Raw genomic sequence first — 16157 nt, forward strand, 5'->3', positions numbered from 1 at the left:
GAGACACAGAATTCGAAGCAGGCTCCAGGATCTGAGCTGTCAGCACAGAGCCTGACACGGGGCCCGAACCCATGAACTGTGAGATCATGACCTGAGCCGAAGTTGGACGTTCAACCAACTGAGCTACCCAGGCACCCCGAAAATTAATTTTTAAGAGAACAAAGGGAATCAGTTGGAAAGTTTTTAGGCAGGAGGTTGACATGATTTAGTTGACAGTTTATCTGGCCACTCTGATTGCACAATAGGAGCAGGATTGGAAAGGAGCGAGGCAGGAAATGTGGGACCAGTAAGGAAGCTATTACAGTTAACGATGAGGTGGCTCTGAAGACAGCAGTAGAGGTGGAAAAGATAGATACAGACTAGGTGAAAGGAAAAAAAACAAACAGAATGGCTTAGATGAGAAGCACTCAAAAGGCCATGGTATCATTGCATACAATGAAACATTGTGGCTGTTTAACTCTGTTGGGTAATATACCTCCCATGGCTCACTAATCTAAACCCTGCATTTCAAATGAGTGAAGGAATTATTCAGACCACCTTAACCATGTTCCATCTTCACTAGGGTTGTTGAGGAAACACCAGAGTGCACACAGAAGCAATATGTGTTTTTGCTGTTTTGATGATATCTAGAAATTAAGGCCCTTTAAAAAGTTTAATACAGCTTCCAAAACTCACTGATTTGATTAATAAAAATAGTAGGGACTCAAGTAGTTCATATGTACCAAAATTTATTTACAAATATTCTTGTTTTTCAAATAGCACCAAAAGGTTTTACCATAAAGATCCAGAAGACATTTTGCAAAACACTATTTGTTGGGCAGTCACGATGCATTCCTTTTGGATATGTCAACTTCCCCAAAGTCCCAAGCAAGATGCAATCTTTCCAAAGTTTCTAGCCTTTATCAGTTAAATGCTATCCTCTTCAATAATCTGTAAACTCTCAAGAAATAAACTAAGGGGTTGGAGAAAGAGAGCCAGCACCCAGATTTTAGAGACTATAGATCTTGTATTTTCTTTCCCCAATAAGCAGTCACTGTTGAACTATGAAAATATTGGATAAAGTCAAGCAGTCAGTGTTCTTGAAACAAAGCAAAAACAAAAGCAACACACACACACACACACACACACACACACACACACACACACACAAATGACTTTGTGGTACAGTGCATTCTAGCAGAAGGCTTCTTAAACCCAAACTTATTTTGAGGTTCTCCAAAGATTTGGTAAACTAGCCTACCTTAATTGCTAAATGGGAATGATGTCATTTTTCTACATGATTCAAAAGGCTACATTAAAGAAGCAGTAAAAGGATGTAAAGCTACTTATAGTCAGTGTCCAAGAACTTGGGAAGAAATTACCTTGGTTTTTGAAAGAATGGGGGCAGCTCGATCAAGCAGCATTTCTACCACCTGCTCATGGCCACTCCGTGCTCCACAATGCAGGGGCGTCAGACCGTCCTGTTAAACAGAGGAAACATCTTGAGTTAGATTCAGTGGGAAAGTCTGTAAATGCAGTGTATTTCTTCAGGATCCAGTACAGCATCCACATGCTGTGGACCTGTGACCTTCAAACATTTATTCACATATCTCAGTTTCATATTTTTAACTAGGAACTAAATTTTTCATAAGTTTAAGTAGTTGTAAAGTATGTAATTTCTCACATATTAGAATACTCACAGTTAAAAACAGAATTGTTCCACTACTCTTCTTATATCCAATGGAACTGAAACACCATATGTAATTTGATATCCACCGTTAAAAAATATAAAAACAACCTTTTAAAATAGGAATTTGTAATAGGAATTTGACATTGGTCCTCTTCCCTCTTGCATTTCTATTTCCATTTAATTTCTTCCACATGGTTTTATCTTAATATAATATAATTTTGTGCTTGAGTATTTTTAATAAGTTACCATATCATATCTCTTTGCTGTGAAAATATGTAAGTTAAATTTTGAAAAGGTTAAAGATTTCCTGAGAATATAAGTCTTTCAAGCACTAAAGTAAATCTTCTAATTGGAGTTATTAAAATTATTCAAACACAATTGGTCAAAATTGCAAAAACATAATATAAACTTTATGATTATTAAATAAAAGCAACAATTAATTAAAATTCCCCTCTTAATGAGATGTATGTTTTCAAAAACTAGTTCATGTGTCTGCTAATGAATATTAGATATTGCTGGAATGAGACAGAGTCAGCATCAACACTGTCTTGTTTTTTTTAAAGTCAAATGCAGTCTTTTTAAATTTTTTATATATTTAAAAAATTCTAGCATAGTTGTCATACAGTGTTATATTAGTTTCAGGTGTACAATATAGTGATTTGACAATTCTATACATTACTCAGTGTTCATCATGATAAATGTACTAGTAATCCCCATTATATTTCATCCACAATCCTCCCCTCCGGTGACTGTCAGTTTGTTCTCCATAGTTAAGAGTCTATTTTCTGGTTGGCTTATCTCTTTCTTTCTTTTTTCCTTTGTTTCATTTCTTAAATTCCACATATCAGTGAAATCATTTGGTATTTGTCTTTCTCTGACTGACTTATTTCACTTAGCATTGTACCCTCTAGATTCTTCCATGTTGTTGCAAATGGCAAGACTTCATTTTTTATGGCTGCCTAATATTCCAGCGCGCGCGCGTGCGCGTGTGTGTGTATACACATATTACATCTTCTTTATCTATTCATCTATCGATGGACACTTGGGCTGTTTCCATAACCTGGCTATTGTAAATAATGCTGCTACAAACATAGGGGTGCATATATTTTTCCAATTAGTGTTTTCATATTCTTTGGGTAAATACTCAGTAGTGGAATGACTAGATAATATGGTAGTTCCATTTTTAATTTTTGAGGAACCTCCCTACTGTTTTTGACAGTGGCTGCACCAGTTTGCATTCTCACCAACAGTGCATGAGGGTTTATTTTTCTCCATATCTTCACCAATACTGTTTCTTGTGTTTTTGATTCTAGCCATTATGACAGGTATGAAGTGATATCTCACAATGTTTTTGATTTGCATTTCCCAGATGATTAGTGATGTTGAGAATCTTTTCATGTGTCTGTTGGCTATCTGGATGTCTCCTTTGGAAAAATGTCTGTTCATGTCTTTTGCCCATTTTTAATCAGATTATTTGTTTTCTGGGTTGAGGTATAAGTTCTTTATATATTTTGTATACTAACCTTTTATCAGATATGCCATTTGCAAATATCTTCTCCCATCTTGTCAGCTGTCTTTTAGTTTTCTTGTTTCCTTTTCTGTGCAGAAGGTTGTTATTTTGATGTAGTCCCAACAGTTTATTTTTGCTTTTGTTTCCCTTGCCTCAGGAGATGTATCTAGGAAAATGTTGCTATGGCAGATGTCAGAGAAATTATTGCCTGTGCTCCTTTCCAGGATTTTTATGGCTTCAGGTCCCACATTTAGGTCCTTAATTTTTTAGCTTATTTTTGTGGTCCAGGTTCATTCCTTTGCTGTCCAGTTTTTCCAACAGGTTAAGAAAGTGGTCTAGGTTCACTCCTTTGCTGTCCAGTTTTTCCAACACCATTTGTTGAAGAGACTTTTTCTCATTGCATATTCTTGCCTCCTTTATTGAAGATTAATTGACCATATAATCATGGATTTATTTCTGGGCTCTCTGCTCTGTTCCATTGATCTATGTATCTGTTTTGGTGCCAGAACCATACTGTTTTGATTACTACAACTTTGAAGGATATCTTGAAATCTGAGATTGTTTTTTTCATTTTCAAGATTGCTTTGGCTATTTGAGGTCTTTTGTGGTTCCATACAAATGTTAGGATTGACTCTTCTAATTCTGTGAAAAATGTTGTTGGCATTTTGATAGGGATTGCATTAAATCTGTAGATTGCTTTGGGTAGTATGGGCAGTTTAACAATATTTGTTCTTTCAATCTAAGAGCATGGAACATCTTTCCATTTGTTTGTGTTGTCTTCAATTTCTTTCATTGGTGTTTTATAATTTTCAGAGTATAGATCTTTCTCTGTCTTGGTTAAGTTTATTGCTTAGGTAATTTTATTATTTTTGGTACAAACACTATCCCATTTTTTTTTTGAGAGATTGCATGAGTGGGGGAGAGGGGCAGAGGGAGAGAGAGAGAATCCCAAGAAGGCAGCATGCTCAGTGCAGAGCCCAATGCAGAGCTTGGTCCCATGACCGTGGGACCCCTGGACCTGAGCCAAAAGCAAGAGTCAGATGCTTGATCTAGTGAGCTACCCAATTTTTGTTTTTATAAATGTTAGTGCTGAGACATCTTGTCTGCACAAATAAGAAGATGGATTTTTGTTAAAGCAGTGTCAACTAATAATTTTTTAAACTCTGGAATTGCATGCCAAAATCACCTAATAATATTTTACCAAAGATTTTTTTCAATGATGCATCCTAAGGCAACTCCACTAGCTCCTTCATTTTTTGTTGGCAGCAGCAGGATTTCCAATCATCCAACGAGCAGACAAATTTGTTGTTCAATCATTAGAGTCATACAGTTGTTAACATGACACGGATATTCTGAATTCTTCCCCTTGCTCTGTTCTGTCCCCTCTTCTCTCCAAGTTTTGCACCCTGGGGCCAGGTGTGTGAGAGTGACTTAGGTCTTCCTTTTGTGCTAGGAGACAAGGACTATTTTACTACAGGCTAGGTGGGAAAGGAGAATTAGGAGTTAAGGAGTAGAAAATAATTCACTTAAAGCTATCTAAGTGGCCCCAAACTCTATGGAGAAGTGCTCCCCAGCTTGAGGATTCCTGTGGTTGACAAAGCCTACCCTAAGGACAGTCACATTTTAAGATACATTAAAATGTTATCAGTGTATTCAAATCACTTCCCAGATTGTGTGAGCAGATCTTGAAAATAACCCTAATTATCCTAATGTATAATCAGTAAGGTACAATCCTATTTCTAACCTATTAGCCACATCTCAGAATTAAAATCCCTTAAAAATGAAATTTGAATCACAAGCTCACTTGATCATGCTGTGAGCATATTTAAATATTCTGCCTCTTATGCTGATTTGAAACATTTGCTCTCGTAAACCAAAGTAAAGCAGTGTATAGATTTTCAAGTGGGAAATAGCATTTTTCTAATAAAACAGAATAAAATAAAATCTGAAAACATTAAAAAAAACACCATGAAGTCCAAGTGTCTTCCCAATAATATAAAACCTATAAATATCTGTAGAAGAACTAATAATCACACCCACCTTCTGCCACACACACAAAAACACACCACACAGGTCCTGTTATAACGTGATTGTCTTTTACGAACTAAAGGTCAAATTTGTTTATTTTCTCATAAGTAGACTCTAAGATGTAAGAGGTGACAGAATGTGTGCAGACATGTTCAAACCATGCTCACACAGAAAAAAAAAGTATTTACGTTAGCCCAACTCATTTATCCATGAAAATTATCTTACCCAAAGCAAATTGCTACATACTGAATGCAAAGTGGCCAAGAGCAAAATCTACCTCAATCCTTTGAAACATACTGTCTTTTACAGATTTACATTTTTGCTGATTTCAATTTTCAATAAAAGCTTTAATTATGGAAAATTTCAAACCTATTTCGGACTAAAGCAGACTGAATAGTATAATGAGTCTCTCTAGGTGTCTGGTGCTCAGCCTCAGCTGTCATCTCCTGATCAATCTTGATTCATCCGTATCCTGACCTTTTCTCCTTTCTTATATTATTTTGAAACAAATCCAAGATATTATATCATTTTTATCCTCACGATTACCCCTATACGAAAGGTATAATATTCATTTGATAAATGAAGACTCTTTACTTCTCCAAGCCTGCACAGGCTGAATGCAGATCTTGGCCAGACTGTGCAGGACAGTCAAGGCATGACTTAGGAGGAGTTACTAAGACAAAGCCCCTCTTTTCAAACTTTCAGCCATCCTGAGCCTTCTTTTATCTACATTCTGCAGCTGCTGCCTCTGATCTCTGGTGTTTATTTATTAAACACTCATAGACTTTAGAGACTCAGCTAGGGAAGGTGATTTTTTCATCAGTGCAAGAGCTGTGAAGTGCTATTGTTACCGCCATTGTTCTTCTCATCACCTGGTTTCAATGATAAAGTCAGGGGGCTCCCCAGGGTAAGATCTTCAGTTCCTAGCTAACTGCAAAGAGCTACCTGAAGCATAGCTCTCTTGACTGCAGTTTCACTTGCAGTATTTTTAACCTTGGTTGCAAGTTGGGCTGACTCCTTTGGATCTGCTGCACATTTGCTCTGAAACTTTTCAAAAGTGCATGACTTCAAACAGCCAGAATTCCGGCAGGAGAGACGGCTCATCAGGAAGCTGTACAAGATGTCACGACTGCCTGGCTGTACAGGCAGTGCCAGCCTGGCTGCTGGGACATTCACAGGTCAGTGGAAAACTAGTGCCTAGAGTTAATGTAAGGTCTTTAATTAGTGTCACATCTTTTATAGTCACAAAGAAGATAGGACCAGCTGACCCACAGCCAGACTGGAAAGTGTCTGCCATGTACTGATTCACACTTAGTTCAGTTTAAAAAAAAAAAGAGGAAAATTAGCCAGGACAGACTTTACTTAATACCTGCATTTGGACAACAAATAATATGTAAATTTCAAACTGGTTTCTTTTGCTTTGAAATGGGTGAGGCTTATCATTCACTTTCCTGAAGCACTGTTCTGATTATGAAACGCTACGTGGCCTTCAATAACCACTCAGTCCTCAGCCAAGCCTCAGTTTCTCAGATCAGCATCGGTGGTCTTCCACCAGCAGTCTCTGCTACACTGGGCCTTCCCCGATGCCCCTCCCTTCTCCCCCAGCTCGCAAGCCATTCGCAGCTCTTGGTGTTCTGGTCTCTCTGCTCTGCCCACACAGGGTACCAGGAAGGAGTTCCCTTTCCATTTTCTCCAAGATCCAAATTTGTACTGTTTTAAAGTCCTACGTTTCTTAGAAGACTTTTCCATAACTAGACATAACCACTGTACTTTCAGGACATCTGCCTTGTTTTATCTGCACTTCTCTTGGGGAAGCTTCTCTAACTTTTCACCAGGTATCTTAGTCATTTGTGAGCAGGCGTCATCATTTCAGCTAGGCTGATTCTGAGGACAAGGTCACTAGCTTAAGGGATATTTGAATCTCACAGAGAAGATAACTCAGCACTGTATCCATGAAAGTTGCAAATGAGTAAATGAAGGAATGGAGTGAGCAAATGAGTGGGTTTGGGGGCTAGTCCTTTAAAAATGTTTTCTAGTTAGTTGGTTAAAAATTCTTTTTGTTAAGAGCAGACTCATTTTATCCTTCAGAAGTGCTCTAATGTCTTTCTTTCCAGAAAAATAAAATTCCCCATAAATAAGTGATTTGAAGAATATGACTAGTCTTTTTAGCTCTCAGAATAAGAAAAATATTAGGGGATTTATTCTAAATAAGATATTTTCCTTTTATTTGAATACCAGGAGCTGAAAAAAGAGAACTATTGTGAGTACTGTGGTTTGGAACACAGCAGTGAACTGGTCTACTCCTCTCCCTAAAACTAGAGCAATGCTTTTTCCAATACAAAAATGAGGATTCTAACCTGCTCCCAAACCCTAGAAATTTACAGCTGATATACAGGGTCACTTAGACTGGGTCCAGTACCAAAAAGCATTTCTTCAGCTGCATACAACAGTGTCAACTTCCAGTTGGAAAATGCTTGACAAAGGCAATTGCCGGGGCTCAGGGGAGGCTGCCTCAAGAATGGCAGCATATGCACTTGGACGGGAGAGAAGGAGAGAGGGATGCTGAGTTGCCATAGTAACAGTATGGGAAGGAAATGAAATTGCACAGGGTTGGTAGTTTTTTTCCAATTCCCCTGATTTTTAAAGCACTGACATAATGAACAAGTATTCCCTTGGGCAGAATTCTGAAGCAAAGCCAACTGGCTAGTCCAGATCTCATATTTCATTTCAATGACAGTAATCTTATTACTGAGGTGGGAAACTGTACTTTACTGGCTGGACAAAATGCTCTCTTGTGTTAGCCTAAGAGCAAAACCTAGCACACTCGAAGGTCAAAAAGGCTTGCTTTCAGGTCCTATTCAGCTGAAAAGCATGGAACAGGACATTAAGGCATCAGACCTAAGAATATGGAACCCAGAATATGTTCTTAACATGTTGAATTTGCTCACAGCCAATACTGAAATGAGACAAATTCATGACTTGGGAAATACTTTCAAAAACAGACATTTATTTTATTTGTATTCTGTAGCAAAAAAACCCTCTAAGCAAAAAATCTCACTCTAGAGATGGAAAAGGAAACCAAACAGAGAGAATCCAATGGATATATAATCTTTTCCTATATCATGGATGTGAAACAGGATGTGATACTTAATTCAAAACTGAAAACAATGAAAGAAAAAGCCAGTAGTGCTCAGGAGAGAAGAGTTATAATACAGCCAGAGATAAATAAGGGGGCCCCACCTGCAGCCCAACAGTACTGTTAGTCTCATATCTGTGTTTTTTACCAAAAATTCTGACTGTATCCTCATTTTGTGCACGCGAGGCAGTTGTAGATTTGGCATAGGAGGGTGTGAGATAACATTTTTTGAAACCCCTCTGTGGTTACAGGAGCTTTATATTTGTGATCTTATTGAATCTTTACAACTCATGAGAAAGGCATTACAAGTTCCATTTATAGATGAGAAAGCTGCTCCAGAAGAGGAATGTACCTGCTCAAGGTCACATGCAAGCAAATGCTGGAATCGGAATTTATACTTAGGCTTGCCTCCATCTGAGGGATTGGATTGCTTCTAGAAAACAATCTCCTTTTAAGATCTAGAGTTCATTTCTGCCATTCACGTATAGGAGAGAGAAATATCTCTTTCTACTTCCCTTTCTTGCTACCCCGGTCATACATTCTATGTGTTTAAAACTAAAGTAAGGCAAAATCCTTGTATTGTTCTCTCTGCTTAAAAAACCATGGCTTTCTCTCTGACCCTGGAACACACCCTTATGCTATTTGTTGTGTATTTGTCCACTGTTCTTTGTCGGTTTTTTGTCCCTCCTTTTTGTCTTCTTTTGGGTTGAGCATTATTTAGTTTTCTAATCACCAAATCATCACATATATCACTGGCTATCTCCTCCTTTGGCTTTTTTTTTTTTCGGGGGTGGGGGGGGGAGCACAAGTAGGGGAGAGGGGCAGAGAGAGAGAGAGAGAGAGAATATCCCAAGCAGGTTCCCCACTCAGTGCAGTCTGACATGGGCTTGATCCCACAACCCTGGGATCACAACTCAAGCTGAAATCAAGAGTCAGATGCTCAACTGACTGAGCCACCCAGGCACCCCCTCCTTCTTTGGCTTTTTAACTAAATCTCCTTTTTCTTTTGTTTTCCTTTTAGTGGTTGCCCTAAACATTATAATATGTATCCTTAATTTACCAGTCTAAATAATATTATATTATTAATCATATATCACAGAGTAATATTACATAATACATATTATATTATTTTATATATCATAGGGTAATATTACATATGATGTATTATATATATTATATAACTTCATGTGTAATATGAAATTCTATAAAATAATTCCATTTACACTGTTAGTTTTACCTTTTGTGCTATAAATATCATATATTTAACTTTTACATGTATTACAAGCCTCATAATAAATTGATATTTTTATTAATCAAACTTTAAAGAATTTCTAAAAAGAAAAAGTGTTCTTTATAGCAATTTGCTTCTAATTTTTCTCTCCTTTATTTAGATCCACATTTCCATATGGTATTATTTCCCTTCAGAATACTAAAGAACTTCCTTTAGTATTTCTTTTAGTGTGGGTTTGATGGTAACACTTCATCTCAATTTTTGCTTATCTGAAACTATATTTTGCTTTTATTATGAATTTATGTTCACTGGATATAAGTTCTCGATTCACAGAAAGTTTTCAGTTAGCATCTTAAAGAATGTTCCATTGCTTCTGGCCTCCAGTGTTTCTGGTAAGAAGTTAGATTACAGTCTCATCATTGTTTTTCTATTTATAATGCATCTTCTCCTTTGGCTGTGTAAATATTTTTTTTTCTATCTTTGCCATTTATCAGCTTCACCACTATGTGCCTCTGTGTGGTTTTCTTTGTATTTACCCTCTTTGGGGTGTTCTAAGTCTCCTGGGTCTAGGGTTTGTGGTTTGTGATTGAATTTGAAAATAAATATATACATCTTTTCTGTTCCATTCTCTTTCTCCTCTGCTTCTTGGACCACACTGTAAGTGTTTAGTCAGCTTGCTAGTATTCCACAGGTTGCTGACATGGTGTCAAATTGATTTTTAATCTTTTTGTTTTCTGTTCTTCAGTTTGGATGATTTTTATAACTTGTCTTCAAGTTCACCAATTCTTTCTTCCTTTGTATTCAATCTGTTCTTTATCCCATCCAGTGAATGTTTTTTTTAAAATTTCAGATATTGCGTTTTTTAGTTCTAAGATTTCTATTTTTTTAAGATTTCCTATTTCTCCTGAAAAATTTTGCCTTACTCACTATATCTGTCTTTTCATTCAGATATTTAACATATTAATTATAGTTATTTTAAAGTCTATTAATTCTAACATCTGAGTCACCTATGGGTCTGTTTTTATTACTTAACTTTTCTTTTGACAGCAAGTCAAATTTTCTCATTTCCTTTCATGTATACTAGTGATTTTTAAATCATATATAAAATTTAAATTAAATACTGGATATTGTGAATAATGTGCTATAAAGACTCTAGTCTTATAGGGACTTGTTTTAGGCTTTCAATAGCAGGTCTGTTTTAGAATCGTCCTTATTCCAAGAGTAATAATCCCTTTAGTCCTGGGACATAGTCATAACTTCTAAGATGTAGTCCTTGTAGTATTAATAAAAAGCCAGAGATATTTGCCAAGTCTCCTTGATGTGGGATTCTATTTTCCTTGCAGAAAGCACTGCTGAACTTCCTTCTCAGCTTTTAATTTTTTACCTGTTATTTCCCTCTGCTCTCCTTGTAGTTTCATACCACCCCCCTCCACTTCCCACCTCCACACACATAGTTCATTGCTTATTCAAGGATTGTGGGGAGTGTATATGTTTGTAGATTGACTTCAGCACTTCCTTTGTGGTTCCCTCCTATCAGTGATTCCTCCCTGAATATCCAGCCACCATTACAGCCTCAAACTTGATCCTCTGACCTCAAGACAATAAAATTGTGACTTTCTCAATCAACTGTATCCAGTACCTGCCATAAAAATATAGATCTCATCTTGTGTTATTTAGTTCTTTCAAAAGTTGAATTCACTCCAATTTATGCCAATTTTTGATTATTTTTCAGTGCCTACAAACAAGTTTTTAAAAACTATTTTTCCGGGGTTTATGATTTTTATCAGCAGGATGCTTAGTTCATTGTAAGCTACTCCATTGTTCCTTGAAGCCAAAACTCTAACACAGCTGAGTAAAAAACATGAATATGTGACTTCTACACACTACCATCATAGTTTATATTTGTTTCTATCATATACTATTTTAGGAATGTTCCTTCTATAAATAGATGATAATTTCTAAATTTTCATTAGGTAGAAACTGAATAACCTATTATAAAATATGATTTTAAATGTATAAAGGTGCTTTTTATATAGTTCTTAGAAAATCTTACATGGAAAAAATTCAAATTAAGCTTCACAATGTAAAAAAAAAAACAGTAATGATGTATTTACTTATTGTATCTTTCCTTTGGCAAGGAGGATAATTAAAGATGCTTATAGTTGATAACTGCAGAGTACTTGTGTGCCTAATGGATGTAGAATTTTTTAAAAGAAGTAGGGAGTGAGCATTACCAACATACATCACAAGAAAATAGGAGGAAGAGTAAAGTACTTTCTGGGCACCAGCACTTAGAACCACATAGCAATTAACTAAAATAACTGCTGTCCTGAGCCTGTTTCATAGATTCTTCAGGAGAACCAGGATTAGTAGCACTCAAAATTTATCTGATACTTTTAGATCTCTACTTGGTAAGGGAAATGAGATCCCCAATATGTTGTAAAATCATTAGGACAGAGAGAGAGGGAGGGAGGGAGAGTGAGAGAGAGAGAAAAAGGGAGAAAGAAAGAGATAAGATGCTCTTATGTTCTCAGAACTCTTTGCAACTCTCAAAAGCATTCTTTCCTTCAAAGAGATTTTCATGTTTTGAACGCTAAGGGCATGTCATAATTACTTGTACTTTCTTTTTTTATATTAATACTTAATTTTTTTAGAGTGGTTTAAGGTTAACAGCAAAATTTAGGGGAAGGTGCCCTGCCCTTCTTAGAATCCAAATAAATACTTTCAATTAACTTTTAATATCTGTTACATAAAAATTAAAAATGAATCTATTTTTGAATGACATATTTTCAAATTAGTCTTGATTAATGTAGAAACCCAGAGCAGTTTGCATTATTTCAAGTGCTCTTGTCAACATGTCTATGTTAGAACTGTAAGGAGGAAATATTGTATTAGAATTTTCCATTTGATAGGGACTATCTTGTGACTATAAAATATTTAATATTTACTTTAAGGATTTATTTTTAGCCAGGCAATACACTTCTGGAAATATAATAGAAAGAAAAAGTCAATACCAATATTTCTTTTTTCTTTGTATTTAACCTCAGAAATAATAACCAGTTGCATTTCTGGGAAAGGACAGGCTAAAATTACAGGGCATCCAAATGTCCCCTGATACCTTCCCAGAATAATAAGAATTTAACAACTGACAGATTTGAGGTATTCTGAAAATGCTTTATCTACTTGCACACAAATATCTCTTCGTTCTTCTGAATCAATTGGAAGCCATTAACTTCAGGGAGCAAAATTACATTACCACAGGATCAGTATAAAGTCAGGAAAATTAAGACCTTTTGGCAAATTTAACCTTCAAGAGTGTAGCTTTCATTTCTATATATTCAGCAAATACATATTTAACATCTGGTATGTGCCAGAAAGCATGCTAAGTGCTACAGATACCAAGATGAATGTGTGCATCTGAGTGGCAAGGTGTGGCTCGGATATGATGTGGTGGTAATGAGATTACATGTGGATCTGGGTAGTGGCACCTTGCTAGGAAAACTGGAACCTGGGAGAGGCATGATTAGAGCCGCATTCTGGGAATCAGAGTATTGGTATTACTGACTCTACCTGGAACCCTTCCATCTTCTCTGAAGCACTAAATACAAGCACAGCTGCCTTTATTATTGGGTAGAGAAGAGCCAGTGAAAAGAGAGAACTCAGAAGATGCCAAAAAGTCTTAAAATGGTTCTGATTAGGGTCCATATTGAGCTTTTGATTTGGCTGTGAACTGATGCAAAGGAAAAGGAAAATGACAAGAGACCATCCATTGCAAAGTATCTTCCTTCGAGAAGTACACATGCTTGCTTTGCTGAGATCGAGGGTTAAATGGGGGGAAAAAAACCAAAACAAAAAACCCATCAGGCTACCACAAATAGCCATTCTTAGCAAAACATTTTAGTCTATAAATAAAGTCATTAAAATTTGGTTGGAAAAAAGTGAGCAAGTTTCAAAACTTATTTTAAAATTAGGATCTACATATAGACCAGACTGAAGAATCTGCCTTGATATATGTTTATATCTCAGCACATTTGCCACCGTTATCACAGAGATAACTCTACATACTTACTCTTGTCTATTCTGCAGGAGAATATACAATAAGCCAGTTGATATTAGATAGCATCACAGGACTGGGAAAATAGGACAACCTTTCTTGAAATGAACTAGATAGAAAAAGGACCACAGGCTTTGTGTTTCATCAGATCCTAGCTAAACACTTTTCAGAAACGTTCAAGAGGCTTCTGACTCTTGCCCCCTGAGCCCTAACTTGACTGAGATAAAATTGACATGGAACATTGTAGAAATTTAGGTTATACCATGTGATGATCTGGTATACATATATATTGTGAAATACTTACCACAATAACGTTAATTAACACATTCTTCACCTCACATGAATTTTGCAGATGTCATGGTCAAAATATTAAAGGTCTACTATCATAGCAACTTTTGAATATACAATACAGAATTGTTAGCTATAGTCAACAAGTAATTTATTTTTAAACAATTTTTTCTAATGTTTATTTATTTTTGAGAGTGAGAGAGACAGAGTGCAAGCCAGAGAGGGGCAGAGAGAGGGAGACGCAGAATCCGAAGCAGGCTCCAGGCTCTGAGCTGTCAGCACAGAGCCTGATGTGGGGCTTGAACTCACAAACTGTGAGATCATGACCTGAGCCAAAGTCAGAAGCTTAACCAACTGAGCCACCCAGGTGCCCCCACCAAGTAAACTTTAGATACCTGAACGTATTCATCTTATAACTGGTAGTCTGTACTCTCTGACTAAATCTCCCCATTTCCTCTACCTCTCAGCCTCTGGCAACCACCTTTCTGTTTCTATGAGTGTGATTTTTTATTATTGTATTTTGTTTATTATTTTTTAAATGTTTATTCATTTTTGAGAGAGAGAGAGCACGTGTGCACAAGTGGGGGAGGGCCAGAGAGAGAGGGGAACAGAGGATCTGAAGCAGGCCTCAAGCTGACAGCAGAGTGCCCAAGGCAGGGCTTGAACTTGTGAAGCGCGAAGATCATGACCTGCGCCGAAGTTGGAGCTTAACCAACTGAGCCACCCAGGTGCCCCAGGTGTGATGTTTTTAGATTCTACATCTGAGTTATGACATGTGGTATTTGTCTTTCTCTGTCTGACTTATTTCACCTTGGATAATGGCCTCAAAGTCTATTCATGTTGTTGCAAGTGGCAGGATTTGCTTTTATGTTTATGGCTGAATAATAGTTCACATATTGCAAATGCAGTTTAAATGCTGTATTAAAGCTTTATTGATTACTCAATAGAACTGGGGATTGTCTTTTCATAAAACCAGTGGGTTCTTTTTAATATTTTTTTAAAAGACTTCAGTTTCTATTCTCTAGGGGCACCTGGTTCTTTGTTTAGTTTTTTCCCCCTACTGACCCTTACAACTCTTCAGATTTGGGGGTGGTGTCACTTCTAGGTCCTCAGTAAGTTTCTCTTCTCTTTCTGGGACTCAATGATGGATGGACTGTTTTCACTTAACGATGCCCCTTTAGTCCTGCAGGTCTTCTTCATGAATTTTTCATCCTTTCTCTTTTGCTCCTCTGACTAGATAATTTCAAGTGTTCTTGCTTCTGCTTGGCCCGGTCTGCTGTTGAAGCTGTCTATTGAGTTCTTCAGTTCCATCACTGTCTTCTTTAGCTCCAAATTTGTGCTTGGTTCTCTTTTTATATTTTCTATCTCTTTGCTGAACTTTTCATTTTGTTTTTATATTTTCCCCCTAATTTGTTAAATTGTTTTTCTATGTTTTCTTGCAGCTCTCGGAGCATCTTTAGAACAATTATTTTGAATCCTTTATTAGGCTTAATCGACCGAGTCACCCAGGTGCCCCGGGTGTGATGTTTTTAGGTCACTGGTATCTCCATTTCTTTGAGGTCAATTACTGGAAGCTCACTATGCTCCCTTGGTGGTTTCTCTGATTCTTCAAGATCCCTATAGTCGTGCATATTTAAAGTCTGCACATTTAAATAACCACTCACTTCTTCCATACTTTATGGGTTGACTTCAATATGGAAAGACTTTCACTTGTGCACAGGGGCACGCTGGAATGTGCTGTAACCCCAGGTCTAGTGGTACAGAGGGCCAAATACAGGGGTGCGTGGTGGTTTGGGTCCAAGAGGTATATGATGTCTTATCTGCTCAGGTCACTCAGGTTCATGGCATTGACAACTGTGCAGTTCTTGGTGAGCACTGTGGGGGGTGGTCTGAGTCCTCAGCAGCACCTCCAGGGCCAGTGGCTGGTGACGTGGTCAGGTGGTGGTGGTGGCTGGAGCTGGTGGTATGTACACAGCTGTAGGGTGGTCCCCTACATAGTGGTGGGGCCGGTCTCACACATACACATAGCGGTGGGGATCAGAGCCAGTTGTAAAGGTGTGGGCCAGCTGCAGGTGTACAGGCAGCTGTGGGTGCCATGGCTGTCTGAGTGTATTGCTGTGGCTGTGGGGCCTCACCGTGGGCACACTGCAGCAGAGGCTGGTGTTGGGAGTCAGGCAAGGGGCGTGCCGGAACACAGCTTGGAAGACCAGCTTCAGGTGAGCCCAGTGGTACAGGTCAGTG

General features: G+C 37.5%; 1 protein-coding gene across 1 annotated transcript in view; it reads right to left on the reverse strand.

Moving 5' to 3' along the window:
• ANK3 (ankyrin 3) overlaps positions 1-16157 on the reverse strand; it is a 334814-nt gene that overhangs the window by 167198 nt on the left and 151459 nt on the right. Inside the window, exon 9 of the mRNA XM_042959816.1 lies at positions 1362-1460. Coding sequence (XP_042815750.1) covers positions 1362-1460 — 99 coding nt within the window. The remainder of the gene's footprint in view (positions 1-1361; positions 1461-16157) is intronic.

Source organism: Panthera tigris, chromosome D2, assembly GCF_018350195.1.
Source record: "Panthera tigris isolate Pti1 chromosome D2, P.tigris_Pti1_mat1.1, whole genome shotgun sequence".
In the NCBI taxonomy this organism is placed as follows: Eukaryota; Metazoa; Chordata; class Mammalia; order Carnivora; family Felidae; genus Panthera; species Panthera tigris.